At 41.9% G+C, this 22,309-nt stretch overlaps 1 protein-coding gene, 1 non-coding gene and 1 pseudogene across 2 annotated transcripts; 2 read left to right on the forward strand and 1 right to left on the reverse strand.

Annotated features, from left to right (window-relative positions):
* Positions 1–211: 211 nt before the first annotated feature.
* LOC101977202 (thyroid receptor-interacting protein 11 pseudogene) lies at positions 212–4,984 on the reverse strand (annotated as a pseudogene).
* Positions 4,985–11,111: 6,127 nt separating this feature from the next.
* Positions 11,112–11,184, forward strand: Trnar-ccu (transfer RNA arginine (anticodon CCU)). Its single transcript has one exon. It is a non-coding gene; the product is annotated as a tRNA-Arg (tRNA).
* A 524-nt stretch (positions 11,185–11,708) lies between these two features.
* On the forward strand, positions 11,709–17,098 carry Fmc1 (formation of mitochondrial complex V assembly factor 1). The gene is made up of 2 exons (XM_078040623.1): positions 11,709–11,966; positions 16,805–17,098. Exons 1-2 carry the CDS (start codon positions 11,829–11,831, stop codon positions 17,006–17,008), a joined length of 342 nt encoding a protein of 113 aa, XP_077896749.1. The 5' UTR covers positions 11,709–11,828; the 3' UTR covers positions 17,009–17,098.
* The last annotated feature ends 5,211 nt before the right edge of the window (positions 17,099–22,309 follow it).

A 22,309-nucleotide genomic window follows, 5' to 3' on the forward strand; every position in this document is an offset into this window, starting at 1 on the left:
ATGCCATTAAATTTATCAAATATAATCATTTTAAAAAAAAGAGGTTGGAGCTAATGGTTCACTAAAGCTGCTCTGTACAGTTGCTCACAAAAGTACATCAGAATTGAAGACTGGTGATGATTAGCTGCTACAGTGGAACAAAATTTTATAAACAAAAAGTGCTACAGCAAACAAAACAATTTTTTAAAAACTGTTTAACAAAAAAACACACAACAACAATAAAAATACCTATTAGCTATATACCTATATATACCAGCGTTTTTCCTTTCTCTTTTTGTCTACAAATACATGAGTTCTTTTCCCAAAGGCCACTCTGTAAAAAAAGCACAAAGTGTTTATAAAGTCTTCTTTAGAGTGTTAAATCATCTCTGGATGAGATTGCCTTTGCTTTAGAAGGTGCTCTAGTACAACTGTGGCGCTATTGTCCGGGGACACTGGCAATGGTGTAAAGGTGGGCATGAAATCTGTGATGGGTTTAAAAAGAGGATGTCCAGGTCCACCAAGACCAACTCCAGCTAGGTTACTAAGAGGCACAGCTGCCGAACGGAGAACCAAGAATGGATTCCCGTTGGTGCTTCGACCACCTCTGAATTTGGCCGCATCTTTAACACTTCCTGGTACATTTCCACCTTGCTCTCTCCTTCCTGGTGAGTCTGGACAGTCCATGGCATGAGCAGAGAGTTTGGATGGTGGAACAGAGGGATGAGATTCCATTTCCAGAAATTTGACAAAGAGTTCTGAAAAAGAACTATTAAACACAGGTTGTTGATTTGGTGTCAAAGGTATGTTGGGAACACTTTTCGATGCCCCTCCAAGCCAACTAGTCATCCACTTAGTAACACCACCGGAATCTTCACTCAACAACTGCTCCATTTCCTCCTTTGGAATGTCCAGGATGCTTCCCATTAACTGTAAGGCTTCTCGGCGTTTACCTTTTGGTGTATGGAAATGACCAATAAAAAGGTTTCTCATCAGGACTTTGTCCACTTTTCCTTCTAGGTTGTTTGCCAAGGTCGACAATTTCTTTTGTGCCTTGTCCAACATATCTTTTCCGAGCTCATTTTGTCTTTTAAGTTCTTGGATCTGTTGTTCCTTCCGATCTAACTCTTCTGTAAGTCTGGTAGCAGAATGCAACATAGCATTTGTTTCATCCAAACGTTCCTGCAATGATGATACTTGTCCTTCTAGTTTTTCTGCCTTGTTCTTCCATTCTGCTGTCGACTGTTTTTCTTTTGCTATTTCAGCAGAATACATTGCTTTTTCTTCTTCTTGGAAATGCTCTAGAACCCTTTGCAGGTTAGTTGATGACAGGGCATACTGCCTTACTCGTGCCTGGGAGAGCGAAAGCTGCAGTGCATTCTCATCCCTGTGTTGAGAGACCAACCTCAACTGTTCTTGCAGTGACTCTATCTGCACGCTGGCTTGATGACTTGCCTTAGAAGATGACACTAGCTTTTCCTCCAAAAGCGTGACTTCCTTTTTCAGTTTAATCTCGTGGTCTTCTGCAGCCAAAATGTCCTGGGTATAAGACTCTTCTGATTCCAAGAGATGGCTGCGTAGCCTTTCTAGCTCCCGGTTCAAGCGTAGTTCTTTGTCAGGGAACTGTTGAACCTCGTGCTGGAGAGTACTGTTTTCCATCTGTACTTGTTTTAGTGCTACGATGACTTGGTCTCGTTCTTGCTGAAATATAACTGTCTTCTCCTGCATTGATGCAACTGCATTTGAAAGCTGACTTTTTTCTTGTAACAGTTGCTCAAAAGCAAGAGCTTTATCCTTCATTGACTCACACTCCAATTCTTTTTCTCCCAGCCTCACAGAGAACTTTGAGTTTGTCTCTTGTAGTGCTTGATACTCCCTTTCCTTTTCTTTGGATGCTACTCTCAATTTTTCATTTTCCCCTTTTAATTTAGAAAAGTCCACTTCGAAAATCAATATTCTCCCCTTTAGATATATTACTGTTTGCTTCAACAACTTCTTTTCGTTCCATAGGTCACATTGTTCACTTCCACTTTCTCTATTGAGGCTTTTTACATTTGTTTCTTGAAAAATATCAGAATTCTCTGTTTGAGCATCGAGTCTTTCTCCAGGCAACTGGGATTTTATTTGTTCAATCGTTTTCTGCAAGTTCTTAATTTCCTCATCTTTTTCTAAAATTAACTGGATATGCGCAGCATTCAGCTGCTCATGTTGGTGTTTAAGGTCATCCATTTCCTTCTTCTGCTCCTGTAAAGACTGAAGGAGTCGCATTTTACGCTTGTTTTGATTTGTAATTATCTTTTGATGGTGTTTAATTTCATTTTCCAGATGATTTTTGACTATTTTCAGTTGATACACCTCCGATTCTACTTCTGGGATACCATCAAGGGTTTTAGGCTCAGCCACAGGTACAGCTCGATTCTGCTGTTCCTTAAGGCTCTCCAATTCTTCTTGCAGATGGTTGTTTTCTGCTGTCATGGAGCCAAGACTTCTGTCCTTTTCTTCTATGGTTTGCCTTAAAGTTTCATTTTCTCTTAAGGCCTGAGAACACTCATCTAAATCCTTTTGTAGTTCTGAACATTTTTCTTTGAGTTTTTCAATAAAAACTTCTTTCTCCTTTATAAGTTGTATCAATTGCTTCTGTTCTTCGACATGAGGTTCCAAAATTTCCTCAGTTTCTTTTGGATCAGTAGTCATTGGTTCAATATTCTTTTTGAGTCCTGCTATCTCAAAGTCCTTCTCTTGCTTGAGTTGAACTACACAATCAGGTTTTAGCTGAAAGGCAGAGGTATTCAAATGACATGCATTGGAGAGTTCCTGAATAGTCTGCCTGTGATTCTTTGCTTCTTCCAACAGTCTTTTTTCTGCCTGTTGCAGTTCGGATTCTATCTCTTCTTTGTCTCTTATTAGAGTCTCCTTGACAGTGTCTTTTTCTTGAGACACTTGATTGTTAGCAGCAATAGATGCTTCCAACTTACGTCTTACATCTTTACATGCTAAAATGAACATTTCATTCTCCCTTTTGAGATCAACAGCAACTTTCTTTAAATTTTCATTGAGCTCTTCTACTTCTGAAAGATTTTGCCTTAAGTTGCTAACTTCAGCTTCCCGTTCTTGAAGCAAGTCATCCTTCACATTACTGCTAGAGTCTTCATTCAGAGAACTTCGGAACTTACTCTGACATCCAGACAGCTCACCTTCAGTTTTTCTAATGTGTTCCTTAAGCTCAAGGTTTTCCTGCTGGATGTTTAAGCTACTTTGTTGTGACTTATTTAGCTGATCTACTAAATCTTCTACTTTATCTTCAAGCTTCTGCTTGGTTAAATGCAAATCACTGAGGCTCTGTGCACTCTAACTTCTCCTTCTGCACATGCAACTCTTTGGATAGGTTCATTTTATCATCCTCAAGTTGATGAACTCTCTTTTTTTCATCATCTAGATCTTGTTTCAATTTCTGGATGACAAGGTCTCCTTCTTTTTCTTGTTTTGATAGCTCATCTTTTATCAAAATCATGTGCTTTGTAGCTTCCTGATTCTGATGGTCCAGTTCTTCTAACTCAGCTATCAGCATTTTCTTTTCATGGATACTCTGATTCAGTTCTTCCTCCTTTGCCTTCAAGTGAAGTTTTAAGTCATGTAATTGGACACTCACATTCATGTCTGTTGAAGCTGTGTTTTTAATTACTTGAGAGTCACAGCTCAATTTTGACAGTGTTATCTGAAGTTCCTCCTTTTCTTGACTCAATGATGACTTCTCTTTTTCTAAAGCTTCCACATGCATTTTAAGTTTCAGATTGTCTTCAGCAAGGCTCTGGTCCTGGTTGAAATCATTTAGTCTCATTATTTCCTTTTCAGCATCAGACAGGGTGCTCGTTGTAGCCTCAACACTTCTTCCATTGATGAAGAATTTTGTGGAAGGATTGTTCCCTTTTCTGCCACAGTAGCACTCTGCTCCAAAACTGACACTTCATGCTGATGATCATCTATGTCTGGACTTGGGTTTCATTCAAGAGTCTTGATAGTATTTTGCAGTTTGAAGATTTCACTGGGGTCAGAATTCTGTGTTCCCTGAGCCTCAGCAACATGCCTCGAATGGCCAACTTTAGATTCAAGTCTCGAAACTTCAATTGACAATCTGTTTATTTCTTGGTGGGACGAAATTAGGTCACTAAAGTCCTTGTCATCATCAGAAAAGGCTGAAAAATCACTACTGATCTGGGAACCGAATGGACCCAGTGCAGTGGTTGTTGGTACACCACAAGCTCCTGAACCTACCCATTGAGCAGCTTCCTGGAGGTTGAACACTTGATCTTGCAGTGCCATCTGTCTACCTTTCAGATGGCTGATCTCTACCTCCTTCTGTTGCAGTTGATTTCCATAACTTGGACACTGAGGATTTATTTGCAGTTCTGATGCTTCATGTTTTTCCTCCAGATCAGTACAATACTTTTGAAGTCTTTCATTCTCCGATCTTAGTGGAGAATTACTAGCTTCCATTTCCTTTCTCCGACAATCAGGTAAACCTGCTGCTATGTCTCCTATGTCATCCAGAAGCATTCCCCTGGTGAAGTTGCATACATGGTCGGTGAGGGAAGGCAAGCTGCTTCCCACCTGACCCAAGAAGTTGCCCAAGCCTGAGCCCAGGCCTCCAAACCAGGACGACATCGCCGCCACTTTAGTGAGCCAGCGGACCAGCTCCAAAACCGCGTCCAGCACCATCCACTTCTCTCCCCAGAACGTCCTCAAACGTTGACTCCAGCAAGAGCTCAGAATTCCGAGAATCGCGGGGCTCCGCCAACACCAACCGTCTTGTTCTGCCGGTAAAAGCAGAGGCCTGTCATGGTCTTTGACCAGGGACTGGCAGCCAGTGGCACAGTCACCCCTCATGCCCCACCCCCCAGGGGCCTCTGCTTCTTCCCTGGACTTTCCTGTCAGCTATTTGCTCCCAGGATTGGGGAGGGCTGGCTGGGAGGAGCTAGAGATACAGGAAAGTGTTCTAGTCTGAGTCCAAAGGCAGTGTGCTCGGGAACCACCAAGAATCAATGTTGTAGAGGCAATCCGAAGGTGGTTCACTGGAGAGCTCCCTCTTGCCTGGGAGAGGTGGACTTTTTGTTGCATTCAGGCCAGTTGCATTCCGTTGACAAGGTGAGGTCTGGCTCCATTACAGAGTGCAATCTATTGAACTAAAAGTCCCCGATTCAATAGTAAATCTCACCCCATGACACCAGCACAGACGCACCCAGAATCATATTTGGCCAAATATCTGGGCATCATAGCCCAGAGAAGTTAACATATAAAATTAACCACCACAAAGTCTTAACCATTCTCAGAATTCAAATGATAATATTGATGAAATGTCACTAAAGAATAATTTTTACCCTTTCCAAAAATAAATTTTTGCTCTTAATCTATAAGTTTTTGAGTTCATTTTAATATTATATGGTCCTTGTAAGTTTTTATTTAAGTTTATTTAATTGGGCAAAAATTCCACTTAAATTTCACTTAAGAAACTTTGTTTTTGAGCCAATAATTTGGTGTTCACTTCACCTGTTGTTGTTTATCAGTGCAAAATATAATCCAGGTCTAAACCATACAGAGTGAAATAAAAACTTGAAAACTTTTCTACTATGCAGTAACAATCCTAAATTGGAATCCCACCCCTAGAATTAAGGATCAGAAGGAGATAAGGTAAGACCCTGCTTTCCAAAGTGTTTAAATTCCAACAAGTTCATGAAGAGGCAGCTTTGTAGAGTTGGGGGACAAAGCAAAGAGATGAAGCACGTGGGCTGTAACAGACATACAAATTGGGACCAAAGCAATTTTGGAGCTGAATCGACATGATACACTTATGAAACTTCTCTCACAGGCATGAGTTGAAGCGTAAATGAGAACATAATGTGTAGTTCTCACCCTATGGCTGACACAGAGAAAGTGGTCAACAAGTAGAGCCTGCTGTCACTTTGTTCATATTTGCTTTTGGTTTTGTCTACAATTATTTTCCTCATTACCCTTTAGAAGGGGTTTGGATTTGCTCCCATAACTCTCTTACCCAAAGCATATATTCAGGACACTCTTTTCCTTGAGCTGTTCTTTCTATATGTCTGTTTAGGGACCAAACACTCAAGGTGGGAAAAATAAAATTTAAAACAAGGAAGAATTTGAGGAAAATTAATGGTTAAAGTGATTCTAAGGTTTATATCAAAAACCTCATAAAGTCTCTTGCCATCAAGAAAAGAGCAAGGAGACAGAATTCCTCAGATTGCTATCAGAAACTAGTGACTACATTTGTGTCTTGTGCTAGAAAAGGAAATCTTCTTTGTCCTTCTTATTCATCTCCAAATCTGAGAGAAAAATCAGGCCTGTATTATTCAATCTTTCCATAAAATACTAATATAAAACTTTAAACCCCTTATAGCATCTGCTGAAATGGAGAATCCACTCTGTCCCCAAGCTATGTCTACTGTTGAAGAAGCCATCAACAATACCAAGTGTCCTTTTCTTCCTTTGGACCATTCCCCCTGTGTATGCGTGTGTGTGTGTGTGTGTGTGTGTGTGTGTGTGTGTGTGTGTGCATGTGTGCATTAGTAGGCTTTCATCACTTTGACAACATACCTGAGAAAATTATATGAGTAAATATTTATTTTGGTTCAATTTCAGGCTCCGTTGCTATGGCCTGAAGTGAGGCAAAATACCATGGCAGAGAGCCTGGCCTCAAAACAGAGCTGCTCATCTCTTGGAGATCAGGAAGATGGTGAGGGGAAGAAAGGACTGAGGAATACCATGTACCCTTCTAGGGAATCAACTACAATGACCTACCCTCCAACTAGTCCCTAACACATACAGTTTTACCAACTCCCAATAATCCTGTCAAATAATGAACCCATCAGTGCATTGATTCAAAGTTGAGGTTAGAGCTCAGGATTCAATTCGCCTTTCTGTAGAGTCCATTCTGAATGTCATTACATTGGGGTCCAAGCTTTCAACACGTGACCTTTGGGCAACATTCCAGATCCAAATTATAGCAGGGTGCCTCTTTCTCTTTGGTGTTTTGTGTTTGCTTAAGTTTTGAATCACAAATAATGATCCATTTTCAGTGTAAGACCTATCACATTTGGCTTCAATCTCGTTACAGTGGTTGTTGCTCCTACTGCTAAAAGGCATTTCTGATCACTCAGATTCATGGTTCATTCTGAACACGGCTGTTTGTCATTTTATATTTCTAGCTGTGAGATATACCTACCTACTGTATTCAAAACTGACCATCCAAATAAAAGCATTTCTCTTCGTCTAAATATGTTTGGAATATTCCTGGAAACTATGGGGGACACAGAGGGAAAACCCTGTTTCATTCTTGAGCACATGTGACAAAATGTGCTCAGACTGTGGAAGCAACCTAGATGCCCTTCAATAGACGAATGGATAAAAAAAATGTGGCATTTATACACAATGGAGTATTACTCTGCATTAAAAAATGACAAAATCATAGAATTTTGAGGGAAATGGATGGCATTAGAGCAGATTATGCTAAGTGAAGCTAGCCAATCCCTAAAAAACAAATGCCAAATGTCTTCTTTGATATAAGGAGAGTAACTAAGAACAGAGTAAGGAAGAAGAGCATGAGAAGAAGATTAACATTAAACAAGGATGAGAGGTGGGAGGGAAAGGGAGAGAGAAGGGAAATTGCATGGAAATGGAAGGAGACCCTCAGGGTTATACATAATTACATATAAGAGGAAGTGAGGGGATAGGGAAAAATAATACAAGGGGGAGAAATGAATTACAGTAGAGGGGGTAGAAAGAGAAGAGGGGAAGGGAGGGGAGGGGGATAGTAGAGGATAGGAAAGGCAGCAGAATACAACAGACACTAGTTATGGAACAATGTAAATCAATGGAAGTGTAACTGATGTGATTCTGCAATCTGTATACGGGGTAAAAATGGGAGTTCATAACCCACTTGAATCAAAGTGTGAAATATGATATATCAAGAACTATGTAATGTTTTGAACAACCAACAATAAAAAAAATAAAATAAAATAAATAAATAAGTAAAATAAAGGTATTGTGTCCAACTACAACTAAAAAATAAATATTAAAAAAAAAGGACTAGGGATGTAGCTCAGTGATAAAGTTTCTTTGAGTTTTATCACTGATCTCCATGACCCTGCCCCACAAAAGGTGAGGGAATGACTCCATTGGACCCAAATGGTTTATTTACATAGAGAGCAAAAGCAATATAAAAGCATAGTGTCTTCTTCCCCTGTGCCTAGTCTGTTGCCAAAACTTGGTCCTTTTCCCCTATGCCAATCCAATAAGGAGGACACGGTTTTGAGAAAAAGGAAAATGAAGGTTTACTGTTTTGCTATCAAAGGAGAAACACAGGGAACTCTGGTCCCAGAGGCTGTGATCCTGCCCATCAACAGGAAGAGAGAGCTTTTGAAGAGGTAATTCAAATGCGATATTTCTCATGTTTCTGTTGAATTGTAATCCATTTGTTAATTTGGGAGATACTCACTTCTGATATCTTCTTATACCATCCCCAATGTCTGAATAAGTTCCTTGCAATGGTAGGTGTGTACTCAAGGACAGATAAATCTGCCTAAAGTGGGGAAGAAAGGTAATCTTGTTTCCCCTGAGATTAGAGAGGAGCAGAGGAGCAAAGAGAGAGGAAGAAACATGTCCATTTTAAAAATAAGTTGCAGTGGCAGAGCAGCAAGGGTTATATTCAAAGCATAAAGTAGACCACTATCACAAGTCCACCAAGACCACACTAATTAGAGGCCCGATCATAGCCCAAATGATAGGAAACCCTCAGTATATGAATGGAGAGTGGGGAACATCCAAAATGCAAAACAAACTTCTGAAAACTGTTTAAAGGTATTGTGTCCAATATTGTGCTTTAACATTCCTTAATTCAACTAGGAATGATAATCACCTGAGGGCACTGAAGAGCACAGACTTATAGACTGGGTTATTAACAGGGTCTCACATGTTACATGTTAAATCAATACGAACGATTTCACTCTTTTTTTTTTTTTTTAAGAGAGAGAGAAAATGTCAATGTTTATTTTTAGTTTTCGGCGGACACAACATCTTTGTTTGTATGTGGTGCTGAGGATCCAACCTGGGCCCCTCGAATGCCAGGACAGCCCACTACCGCTTGAGCCACATCCCCAGCCCACGAGTTCACTCTTTATATTTCTTCTGAGGAGTTTCTCTTTGAAAGGAAAGTGACCACAACACTTGGCGGGACCAAGAGATCTTTATTGCAGCAGTGCAAAAGAGGAGAAAAAGAGAGCAAGAGAAGAAAGAGAGAGCAAGGGAAGACAAAAGCAAGAGAGGGAGACAGAGAGAGCAAGAGAGAGTGGCCCGGAAGGAGGGAATTTTTATAGCCAAAATCTAATGGGGTCTCTGGGTCTGCAAGCTGCCTTGTTGGCACAAGGGGGATTAAGGGTTCAGCCTTGGGGGGGGGTGTTGAGTGTTCAAACTTGACGCAAACAGGTGATAAAGGACCAGACAGAGGGTGGTTTGGGTGCATGGGTTATCCTGCAGCTAACGTTTGTTCAGCCTGCCCTGCAGACAACTTAGTTCAGCCTGTCCTGCACCTAACATTCTTCCCAAAGGCAAGATTACCAAAGCAAGTTCTTTTCCCAAGATCTAGACACAGGAACTATTTTTACTTTTATCTTCTTATCTTACCCCCTTTTTTCTCTTCCTTCTTTCTTTACAAACCAGGAGTCTGTGAGCTAAGTGTTTTGTTCGGCATGTTGTACTTTTAGGGTATTAGTCCTATTTAGAAGGAAAGACAGAATATTCTAAAAACAATTATCGTTTTTGACGAAAAAGTTAGTGTCTTCCTAGACCGCAACAACCCATGGAGGTAAACGGTGGCTGCCCTTGCACGGCAGGCGAGGTGACATGCAGTTCACCAGTTTCCCAAGTCGGCTTCACTCACCCAGCTACCATTACTGTTCCATTTGTGTTCATCACCCTGCTCAGCAGCTAATGTCTTGTAGCCATTAGGGCTACAAGGTGCGCCTCCCTTAAGGAGCTGACTGTCCTTCCAGAACTGGCCTGCAGGAACAGACTTCTGTTAGGCAGAGGGCCACCGCAGCTCTGCATATCCCAGTCAGACGGGGGAAAGTGACAACCACAATAGTACAAGGAATGAACCAAGGGAAACGGGAGGCCAGAGGAGATGGAGTGCATCAATCGACCCTTGACTACTGGAGTAAGTCAAAACCCCAAGGGCGCAAACGGTACAGGCACAGTGGCTGTAAGGAGGTGGGGGGAGAGAAGTTCAGATCCCTGCAGCAGAGGCTGACAAGAGGCGAACGATGGGAGATGGCGCCTGCAACAAGCTAGGGCCGATGTAGGTGATGTGCAGTATGTCAATTTCAGGAAACTGGCGCTGTCTTTGGGGCAATGGAAAGCCCCTGAGAAATTTAAAGGCAAGCGTCGCCGAGAATAAAAGGGACTTGTCCAAACTGTACAATTAAGGGCAGAACCCGAAAACGACTCAGTTTATTCCAAGATACTTCTAATTCCTAATCGATTAACTACAAATTTCTCGCGACCCCATGTTTATCGCTGACCCACCAATATAAAACACAAGGCGTACGTTTCCCACACGTCCCCAGCTCTGCGGAAATGCCTCGGCTCTTCAACCGGAAGCAGAAACTGACCGCTGAGGACGCCGCCTAACGGCCTGCTAGAGCAAAACCATGCCTGAAAGAACCACCACGCCGGAAAGGACCAGGCTGCTTCCGGTGAGAGCCCGAAGGAGAAAAGCCTCAGAGGGCGGGTCTCAAGGATCAGTTTGTGCTGCGCGCCCGGCTCCGCGACGTTGCATGCCCACTTTTGCGCAGGCGCGGGGCGACTGCTTTTGCGAACGCGTACGCAAACGCGTGCGTGCGCGCGCCCGCTCAGCATTCGGCGCGAGACTGCTGTTTCGAGGGTAAATCCTTTGAGCTGTAACTGGGCTTTTGTTTTCTAAACTACAACTCCCAGCATGCTTCGACCCTCACATTGATACTAGGTGTGGCTTCTCAGGATAGGGTAAAGATAACCTTAAGGGACGATGACGTACCATGGAGAAAAAAAATTGAACATGTTGTTTGAGCGTCTCACTTGCAGAAGCCCCAGTGGCCTAATGGATAAGGCATTGGCCTCCTAAGCCAGGGATTGTGGGTTCGAGTCCCATCTGGGGTGTTTGAGCTTTTACTTTAGGATGCTTTTTTCTCTTTTCTGAAACGATTATATGTAAGTAAGTCACTTTCATTTTACTTTTTTGAAAAATGGAATAGTGTATGTGTGGTTTTACTAGCTGTTTAGCTACCGTTTGCAAGAATGAGGATATTTCACCTCCTTCCTCTGAGCAATAACTCCCTTAAGGCTTTTGGGAGGTCCGAATAGGTTTAGTTTCCATACCCCTTCTAGATAGCGTTAAAAAAAATCTTAAAAGCGTGTTCCGTATCAAATTCTCATTCACTCCCGTCTAACCCACTTCTGAGAATCGGCCGTTGGTCAGCTAAAAACGTCTTTTTAAGTACGCAGGCAAGAAAGGACCTTTTTACCCTCGATCGGCCTTTCGCAGCGTTTCTGGAGGACCCGGTACCCAGTTAGACTCAGCGGTCGCTTGCTCTTCTCTGGGTTCGTGAGGGCGCCGCTCGGTGTTCGATTAATATGGCTCCGCAGAACAGGGAAGTGAGACCTTTCACCCTGGCCGTCGGCAGGGGGAGCCGGCAGTCGGAGTCCGACCGTACCACTAAGCGTCTCGTGGGGGTAGCTGAGGGCGAGGGCGCTAGCAGTTGCGTAGGCCGCCTTTCGGCTCCACCTCTGGAAAGGACATAAAAATGGCGGCCTTAGGGTCCCCGGCGCGCACTTTGCGAGGCCTTCTGCGGGAGTTGCGCTACCTCAGCGTGGCCACCGGGCGACCCTATCGTGACACCGCGGCCTATCGGTACCTTGTGAAGGCTTTCCGTGCACATCGGGTACGGAAACCGTGTCCCGGGCGCACCACGTCCCGGGAAGGGAGGAAAAGGCGGGTCTGGGCGGGTGTCGGGAGCACCTGGTCTTAGGGCCTGCTGCCCGGGGCCCACCACAGAAGCCCAGGACCTGCGCTAGCTCCGGCCTAAGCCCCGGCGGCGACGCAGCCCTCCGCAGGCAGGGGTGGAGCCGCGAGGGAGGAGTTCATTGGCCGCTTCTGCTGCTTGTTGGGGAGGGAAGAGTCGGAAGAAGGGGAGCGCAGGAAATGGGGACCGGCCTGAAGATAAGGCTTGGTGTTGTGTCCCCACACTTAGAGGCACAGCGTATTCCCGGCACTCCCCACCCTTCCCCCAGTAGACATTATGAGAAGCAAACTTTGAGGCATAAAGGAAAACCAGTGTGGCGGGGAATGTTGGGAGCTTTCTGAAGGGTCGACAGTGTTTTACTTTACCTATGTGGTGTCCCCTGCACCCCTTAGGAAAATGATGCCCCTGGGAACGGTGCTGTCAGTTTAGCGTGAGCTTGCTGCATGACCAGATACTTTTGTATTAAAACTTCTGTAAGCAGATAAATGTAAACATGTATCCCCCTTGGGTTAAAGCGAGTGGAAGACGGTCTCATTTTCAAAACGAAGCAACTGAGGCTCAGGGACATTTACTTGAGCAAGAATCAGTACAACAACTAGAATTTAGATTAGCTGGTTCCCAAAAATAATACTCCCGATTGCTACCTTTGGAGTTGTGGATCTGACTTGGAAAAAAGTTGCAACCAATCTCAGAAGTAAAACATTATAGAATCGTTTGTGCTTCAGGGAATGAAGCCTGTTGTCATTGAGCAATGTGAGAAGAATTATTTTAACTGTTGAATTTATGAGCTATGAAATTTACAAAAAAAGATCTTAAAATTAAAATTAACCTAGTTTTTAATAGGTCAATGTTAGATACTGGTGTTAGGAACTTGGGCCAAATGCCAAGAATAACATGTACATGGGCTGGGGTTGTGGCTCAGTGGTTGAGCGCTTGCCTCTTGTGCATGAGGCCCTGGGTTGGATCCTCAGCACCACATAAATAATAAAGCAAAGGTATTGTGTCCATCTACAACTAAAAAAGTTAAAAAAAAAAAAAAGATGTACAGGAATCCTGTATTTTAAACTTACATCCCACCTAAGGAGCCATCCAGTGAAACACTTCTAAGTGTTAAGGGGGTAAATAATTGGGAAGAAAGGGTAGTTAGGGAAGACTTTTCAGGAGCACAGTAAGTATGGGCCTGAAGGAATTAGCAATTAAATGGGGATCAGGGAGAGTGATGATACAAGTAAAGAAACTGCATATTTTAAAGCCAAGAAGCCTAACATAATTGAAATTGAGAATGGTTGAAGCTTAGAGTGCAGTAGTGGTGGAAGATGAGGTAGGTGGTAGGTAGGAATTTAAATTTTATTATAGGTATAGCTGGGCTTGGAGGTACAAACCTGTAATCCCAGCTACTCAGGAGGTTGAGGCAGGAGGATCACAAATGTAAGGTCAGCCTGGGCAATTTAGTGAGATGTTACTCCAAAATAAGAAGTGAAAAGGATTGGGGATGTAAGTTGATGGTGGAGTGCACCTGGGTTCAATCCCTAGTATTGCAAAATGAAAAGGCTAATTTTATTGTAGGTATAAGGGAAGGACATGCTAAGATTAAGAGGTGACATGATTATTGTTGTATCTTATGGAGGTAACATTATTGCTCCTGAATGAAGTTTGATAGTGGCTCTAAAATTGCTCTAAAAGACATTTGAAATTCATGCCTGAAATTCTAGAGCTGGGGTTGTTATATCTCAGTGGTAGAGTGTTTGCCTAGTATGCCTGAGACCGTAGATTTAATATCCAACAACATGCAAAACAAAACATAAAAATAGAAAGTTTAGCTAGATGTAGAGGTGTATACCTGTAGTCCTAGCAACTCAGGAGGCTGAGACAGTTGCTAAGTTTGAATTCAACAAAAGTTAATTTAAATTTGATGTAACTAATGACTGCCATTTGCACATGTATGGTAGCATATAGTTTAGTTTTCAGATTCTAATCCTAGATATTTAGAGAAAGAAATGGGATTATGCAGAAAATGGTGCCCAGGGACTAATCCACACATCCCCATTTATGTGCACATCCCCACTATTTCTGCCCCATTCTCATAACCTTAAAACACAAAATATATAAACAGAGGACAACATACTACATTTCACTGAGACTTTGGAATGGATATGAAGTTTCCAGCTTGCTTTTTTTTTTTTTTTTTTGGTACCAGGGATTTAACCACTAAGCCCAGCCCCAACCCCCACCCCCTTTTAAAAAATTTTTGAAACATGGTCTTGCTAGGTTGCTTAAGGCCTTGCTAAATTGCTGAGGCTGGCTTTGAATTTGCAATACTCTTGCCTTAGCGGCGTGCCACACCACTTCCAGGAAGTATTCAGCTTCTTAAAAGTCACTAGAGCCCAGATTTTTCAAATGGATAAGTTGTAAGAGGAAATTTTTGTTTTGTTTTTGTGCTGGATATTGAACCCAGAAGGGCTTTACCACTGAGCCACATCCCCATGAGAGCAAGTTTAAGTACCATAAACACATGCATATTACTTTTGTATATAAAACTATAATTTTGTAATATTGAGGATAAGGTCATTATTTTTCAGACAAAATAAGTCTTTAATTTTGAAATGAAAGGTATATACCATAAATACAGAAACAAAATGCAACAGCACTTTGTTTGAAGGGGAGAAAATTCAATATTATATTTCTTAGGTGGCATTAACGATCAATAACCTGATTGTAGTTCTAATCTCTGCCATTAACTAACAACTGGAGTTTAGTTTCCTCATTTGTAAAATGAAGGAGTTGAAACTTATGGCTTCCAGTATTAAAATTTAGAAATATTCAATTAAACACCTCAAGAATTCTGTTTGCTGGATGTACTATACATGCCTATAGTCCCATCTGTTGGGGATGGGGGCAGGGAGGATTGCTTGATCCCAGGAATACAATACCAGCCTGGGCAACATAGGCTCTCTCCACCCCCAACTCCCCCCTCCCCATTTAAAAAAAAGCTGGCTTTGGTGGTACATGCCTGTAATCCCAGCAACTGAGGAGGCTGACACAGGAGGATCACAAGTTCAAAGCCGGCCTCAACAATTTAGTAATGCCCTAAGCAATTTAGTGACACACACACACCCCACACACCCCCAATCTCAAAAAAATAAGCTGGGTGTGGTGGCACACGCCTGTAATCCCAGTGGCTCAGGAGGCTGAGGCAGGATGATTGCGAATTCAGCAACTCCTTGAAACCCTTTCTCTAAATACAAAAAAGGGCTGGGGGTGTGGTGCAGTGGTTAAGTGCCCCTGTCTTCAATCCTGGGTACCAAATAAAAATAATAAGTTTAAAAAGAAAAATAAAAAGGACTGGGTAGGGATATGGTTCAGTGGTAAAGTGTCCTGGGTTTAATCCCCAGTACCCAAAACAAAAGAAAACTCAAACAGTCTTGTTAAGGCTGAGGCTGGTGTGGCTCAGTGGGTTAGCACATGCTTATTAGCATGTATAGGGCACTGGATGCAATTCCCAGCATTAAATAAACAAAACTTTTGATCAAATGGAGGTCAACTTTCCTAATAAATGAGTATAGTTATGTCATTTGTAGGAAAATGGATGGAACTTAAGAGCATTATATTAAGCAAAAGAAGCCAAAACCAAACTTGAAGTCAAAGGTCATATATTTTATCTCATATGTGGAAGCTAGAAAGAAAGAAAGTAAAGAAAAAAGGTGATATTGGAGGATCTCATGAAAATAGAAGGGAGAGCAACAGAATAGAGGGAAGGGAATGGGGGAAGGAGGGGAGGAAAAGGGGAAGTACAGGGCAATGAAATTGACCAAATTATACCATTATATTGTCTACATATACAAATATGTAACAACATCCCACTATTATAATATGCTAATAAAAAAAGAACCCAATTATTGCGAGTGCTCCTATAAATATTTTAATTATACATATATGCTTTTTTTTGTATTGGATTGAACCCAGAGACCTTCTATCATTAAGCCATATCCCTAGCCCTTTTTATTTTAAGATAGAGTCCTTCAGAATTGCCCAAGCTGGCCTGAATTTGCGATCCAACTGTCTCAGCCTCCAGAGCCCCTGGGATTACAGATGTGTGCCATCACCGTGCTTGGCTTAAACAGACTTTCTTTAGAGAGCAAATTGCATAGAGATAATAGAGATGTGCAGGGCTAGGGTTGTGGCTCAGCTGTAGAGTGCTTCCTAGCACGGGCAAGGACCTGGGTTCTATCCCCAGCACCACATAAAAATAAATAATAAAATAAAGGTATTGTGTCCAACTATAACTAAAAAACAAACATTAAAAAAAAAAAAAAAGAAGGGCTGGGGATGTGGCTCAAGCGGTAGTGGGCTCGCCTGGCATGCGTGCGGCCTGAGTTCAATCCTCAGCACCACATACAAAGATGTTGTGTCTGCCGAGAACTAAAAAATAAATATTAAAAAAATTCTCTCTCCCACTCTTAAAAAAAAAAAATAGAAACATGCATATTTGTAAATCTGTATAGTGGTGTAGCCTGTAATACCAGTGATTTGGGAGGCTGAAGTAGGAGGATCACAAATTGGAGGTCAGCCTCAGCAATTTAGTGGAACCCTGTCTCGATAAAAAATAAAAAAGGCTGGGGTGTAGTTCAGTGGTAAAGTACCCCTGGGTTAAATCCCTAGTACCCAAAATAAGAATAAGAAAGCTTTTTTATTAAATCTTTCTCTGTAGACCTGTATCTGTTGCAGGGGTGTTAACTCTAATCTTTCTGCTTCTCTAGGTCACCAGTGAGAAGTTGTGCAGAGCCCAGCATGAGCTTCATTTCCAAGCTGCCACCTATCTCTGCCTTCTGCGCAGCATCCGAGAACATGTGGCCCTTCATCAGGAATTTCATGGCAGGGGTGAGCGCTCAGTGGAGGAGTCTGCTGGTTTGGTGGGTCTCCAGTTGCCCCATCAACCTGGAGGGAAGGGCTGGGAGCCATGAACATGGAGAAATTCCTTGGATGCTATCTTCATATGAGAATTTAATCATTTCTATAATATGTATTTATCATTAAATTTTTTTTTAAAGTTAGGATTTTTCTCTGCAATTTTGTTGACTGATTAATTAGGGGAATAAACTGGAGGTTTCATCTTTACTGTCAGCGAATTTATTGGACTTCTTATTCTAGGTATCACCACCTGAATTGATGTTCTTGATCTACTTTTAAAAGTTTTTCCTTTTTTTTTTTTTAAATATTTATTTTATTAGGTGTAGATGGACACAACACAATACCTTTATTTTTATGTGGTGCTGAGGATCGAACCCGGGTCCTGCCCATGCTAGACAAGCGCTCTACCGCTGAGCCACAATCCCAGCCCCAATTTTTTTTTTTTAATTTAAAAAGTAATACAAGGGGGCTGGGGTTGTAGTTCAGTGGTAGAGTGCTTGCCTTTAATGTGTGAGGCACTGGGTTTGATTCTCAGCATTGCATATAAATAAAAAAAATAAAGGTCCATTAACAACTAAAAAAAAAAAAATACAAGATTCTGGGAATAGTGGTGCATACTTACAGTCGCATTTACTCTGGAGGCTAAGACAGGAGGATTCCAAGTTCAAAGCCAGTCTCAGCTACTTAGCAAGGCCCTAAGCAAGTTAGTGACACCCTGTCTTAAAATTAAAAAAAAAAAAAAAAAAAGTCTTAAAAAAAAAAAGGCAGGGGCGCTGGGGATTTGGCTGAGTGATTAAGCACCTCTGGGTTCAATCCCTAATCCCCAGTGCCAAAAAAAAAAAAAAAAAAAATGCTGGTGGTGTGGGGGGCCAGGCGATGTAGCTCAATTTGCCTAGCATTCATGAGATCCTGAGTTTGGTTCCCAGTAATACACACATACACACACACACACACACACACACACAAAAAAAAAAAAAAAAAAGCTAAAAGTAATATAAGCCTGTTACTTTAAGGAATTCAGATGGCTTAAGCAAAATAAAAGCACAATTTTTTCCCTTTGTCCTTCCCTCTGTATTCCCATTACCAGATGGTGACCATTACTAATAGTCTAACAGTCTGATATGCATCTTCCCACATATTTCCAATGCTTATACAAACAAAATTACGTATATATTTTTAAAAAGTAACAAATATGATGTAATAGGGTTCTAGCGGGAAACAGATGGTACACTCAAATAGGTTTATTTAGAGTTAAAGGGATGTGAGTTGAATTAAGTAATGAAAAATTGAGGTAGGTGTGCTGTCACACACCTGTAATCCAATGATTTAGGAGGCTAAAGAAGAAGGATTACAAATTTGAAGTCAGCCTAGGCAATTTAGCTAGACCCTGTCTCAAAAAATAAAAAGGATTGGGGATGTAGGTCAGTAGAAAAAAGTAAGGTGAAGCTCTTAGGAGCTGGCAGTAGTTGAAGCAGCTATTATTACCTCTCCCTAGGCCTGGAAGTACTGGTCTTTAGGTCTTTAGGAACACAGCCACAGCTCAAGAGTAGCCCAAGGTATGATGTCCAGAAGAGTAAAGTCCAGGCAAAGGAGTGAGCATATTAACATTTATACCTCCTACTCTCCACCTCAAATTGCTCTTCCTCTTGATCCATTTGGGTGAATAGTTCTACTATGTATTTGGCTAATTAAGTAAAAAGTTGGGCTTCACTTGGTATGCCTCTTCTTTCTGCATTCATCATCCAGCAATTGTGCTTCTGAAATAGCTCCAATCACCTCCTCTTCCTCTGCTATAATTCCGGCAATGATAATCTTTTGGCTGAATTTTTAAAATGGTCCCTTTGCTTTGAATATTCTTAATTCCTCAATTAAAGTTATTCTGGGGCTGGGGATGTGTCTCAAGCAGTAGCGCGCTTGCCTGGCATGCGTGCAGCCCAGGTTAGATCCTCAGCATCACATACAAAGATGTTGTGTCTGCCGAAAACTAAAAAAAAATAAATATTAAAATTCTCTCTCTAAAGTTATTCTGAACTGGGTACAATAGCACATGGTGTACCAGTGCTGAGGCAGGAGGATTTTAAATTCAAAGACAGCCTCAGCAATTTAATGAGACTATGTCAAATTAAAAAACAAAAAAGGCTGAGGCCTGGGCACAGTGGTACGCGCCTGTAATCCAGTGGCTTTGGAGGCTGAGGCAGGAGGATCTAGAGTTCAAAGCCAGCCTAGGCAACAGCAAGGCACTAAGCAACTCAGTGAGACTGTGTCTAAATAAAATACAAAATGTAATAGGGGATGTGGCTCAGTGGTTGAGCGCCCCTGAGTTAATTCCTGCTATCTCTCCCCAAAAAAGGGAATGTAGCCTAGGGGTAAAGTGCCCCTGTGTTTGATTCCCAGTACCACCAAAACAAAACAAAGTTGTTCTATCAGTTGACAATTTTGTTGTTTCAGTCCTGGGTATCAAACCCAGGGTGTTTTACTACTGAGCTCCATTACCAGCTTTTTTTCCTCTCTCCTTTCCTTCCTTTCTTTCCTCCCTTCTTTCCCTTCCTTCCCTCCTTCCTTTTCTTGGTAAATTGCTGAGGCTGACCTTTAACTTGCGATCCTCCTGTCTCAGCCTCATGAGTTGGTGGTATTACAGGCTTGAGCCACTGTGCCTGCCACCTTTTTATTTTATTTATTATTTTTCTTTGCTACCAGGGGATGAAACCAGAGGGGCTTACCACTAAGACATATCCCCACCCCCTCCTTTTTAAAATATTAATTTTAGTTGTGGATGGACACAAGACCTTTATTTTATTTACTTGTTTTTTTTACTATAGTGCTAAGGATTGAACCTACTGCCTCACACATGCTAGGCAAGTGCTCTACCAATGAGCTACAACCCAGCTGTCCCCACCCCTTTTAATCTTGAGACAGGGCCTCAATAAGTTGCTGATGCTGGCTCTGAACATGTGATCCTCCTTCCTCAGCCTCCTGAGTGCTTGGATTATAGATATGTCTCACTGCATTTGGCACGGGTTCTTTATGCCTCTTTTATGGCATATGTGAATTTTTCCTGGTAAAAGAAGAAACTGGACATAATCTTTTTAAGACTATGTCTCATTCATTTTATAGTCTCTAGAGTACATCAACCTACATAGCATATAAATAAATCAGTGTTTTTGAGTATATAGCTTAGCTCCACTCAATAAGAGGAGTACAATTTAAACAACAGAATTGATCAAAGTGTTTCAAAATACTCTATCTACTGGGCATGTGAGAAAAACAAAGTGGGCTGAGAGGCAAGAGGAATCTGGGTTCAAAGCCAGCCTCAGCAACTGAGATCCTAAGCAATTTACTGAGATCCTTTCTCAAAAAATAAAAAGGGATGGGATGTGGCTCAGTGGTTTAGCACCCCTGGGTTTAATCCTTGGTAACACACAAAAACAATAACAAAAACCCTCCTTTTTTTTGAAGAAATTAAGAGATTAACATTAAAATAATAGTACCAAGAGGTCACACATTCCTTCAATTGGCTGGATCAAAGAAATAGGTTTGTTATTAATATTATCTGAAGGTATTTTATTTGGATTAAGATTGAAGAGAACAAAAGGATTAGGAGGGTTGGGGTTGTAGCCCAGGGGTACAACGCTTGCCTAGCACGTGTGAGGCACTGGGTTCCATTCTCAGCACCGCATATAAATAAATTAAGGTTCAGGGCTGGGGATGTGGCTCAATCGGTAACATGCTCACCTGGCATGTGCGGGGTGCTGGGTTTGATCCTCAGCACCACATAAAAATAAAAAATAAAGAGTCACCTAAGGTCACCTGGAGGTCTTCTTTCTGGGTACTGCTGCCACAGAAAAAAAATGTTGTGTCCACCGAAAACTAAAAAAATACTTATAAATAATAAATAAAGGTCCATAAACTTAAAAATTTTTTAAAAAAGGATTAGGATAAGATGATGTTTGATTTCCTATGTTATAATACTGTACATACAATAAATTACATTTAAAAAAAAGATTTGAGGCATAATTGCCTAATGGTAAGAAAAATATATAATGGGGAGATGCCACTGACTCAGATGCCACTAAGGTTCCTGGAGGTCTCTTCTCTGAGCACAGTCTTGGTTACCTTGGATGTGAATTCCGACCCTATCTCCGTGGTTGCTGCCACTGAACCAGAAATCTCCTGTCAATCAACCATTGCCTGCACCACTACTGCCATTGCTGCTGCCTCTGATTCTGCTATTGCCAGCCTAAGGTCACCTGGAGGTCTTCTGGGTACTGCTGCCACAGAAGAAACCGCTGCCCTGAATGCAACTGAAGCTGACACTGCTGATGACCCCCAGACACTGCCTGGTGACACTCCCCCACAGCTGCAGTTGTAGCTGCCACTGCAGCCACTACTACTGACCTGCTGCCTGCTGCCAACAACCACCACCACTACAGCTGCTACCATAGCCTAGAGGACTGCTTTGGGGGAGACTCCAGGTTTGGTTGTACTTAGCTGCACCTATTTTGGGACACCAGCCAGGGCCTGGGCCCTGGCTGCCAGCAAGTTTACCAGCACATGAGCCTCTGTCTGGGGACTCCAGCTAGAACCTACAGGTCCAGTGTAGGGGTACCCGTGGGTCTGGAGGAACCTGGGGTCTTCCTACTGAGAGTGCTGGTGGCACTTATGCTGCTGCATCTTGGGGTTGCTGCTTTGCATGAGTATATACCCTGGTGGTCTCTCTACAAGTAAGAGCAGCATTGAGATCTTGGGACTGCAGCATGGCTGAGCCTGAGGTATCTGAAGCTCAGATCAATGGGATAGAGACTGGGTTTGCGAGGACTGATCGGGTTTGGTGATTCCGAGAGACGTCAGAGACAAGACTGAGAAACTTTTGAATGCTGTCAGAGACATTTTGACTTTCCAGCAAGATTTATTTTATTTTTTGATTCACTTATCTCCCTACCATATTTGGAACAGAATTTTGAAAAATATTTTTTAGTTGTCAATGGATCTTTATTTTATTTATATGTGATACTGAGAATCAAACCCAGTGCCTCATATATGCTAGGCAAACACTCTACCACTGAGCCACAACCCCAACCCTTGATTATTTTCTTTTAATCTGGTACCTCACATGTGTGAAGCAGGCACTCTGCCACTGAGCCATAACCCCAGTCCTGGAACAGGATGTTTTTATGCATCACTGTATACAGAATCATAATATATGAATGGTGTTTTGCATTTTTGTTGTATTCTTATGTCTTTAATTTTTTTCTTTGTTCGTATTCTTCCACACTCGTCTATTTTCTTTCCAACTTTTCTCCAACCAACAACCAATCTCTGTCGACTTCTCTTCCACTCTTACTGTGAATTTTTAC

This window comes from Ictidomys tridecemlineatus, chromosome 2 (genome assembly GCF_052094955.1).
Source record: "Ictidomys tridecemlineatus isolate mIctTri1 chromosome 2, mIctTri1.hap1, whole genome shotgun sequence".
Classification (NCBI taxonomy): Eukaryota; Metazoa; Chordata; class Mammalia; order Rodentia; family Sciuridae; genus Ictidomys; species Ictidomys tridecemlineatus.

Bases quoted from the DNA above. Each gene is read 5' to 3' on its own strand.
- Fmc1 (XM_078040623.1), top strand. From the start codon at position 11,829: ATGGCGGCCTTAGGGTCCCCGGCGCGCACTTTGCGAGGCCTTCTGCGG. The intron at 11,967-16,804 runs GTACGGAAACCG...CTGCTTCTCTAG, and splicing joins AGGCTTTCCGTGCACATCGG to GTCACCAGTGAGAAGTTGTG.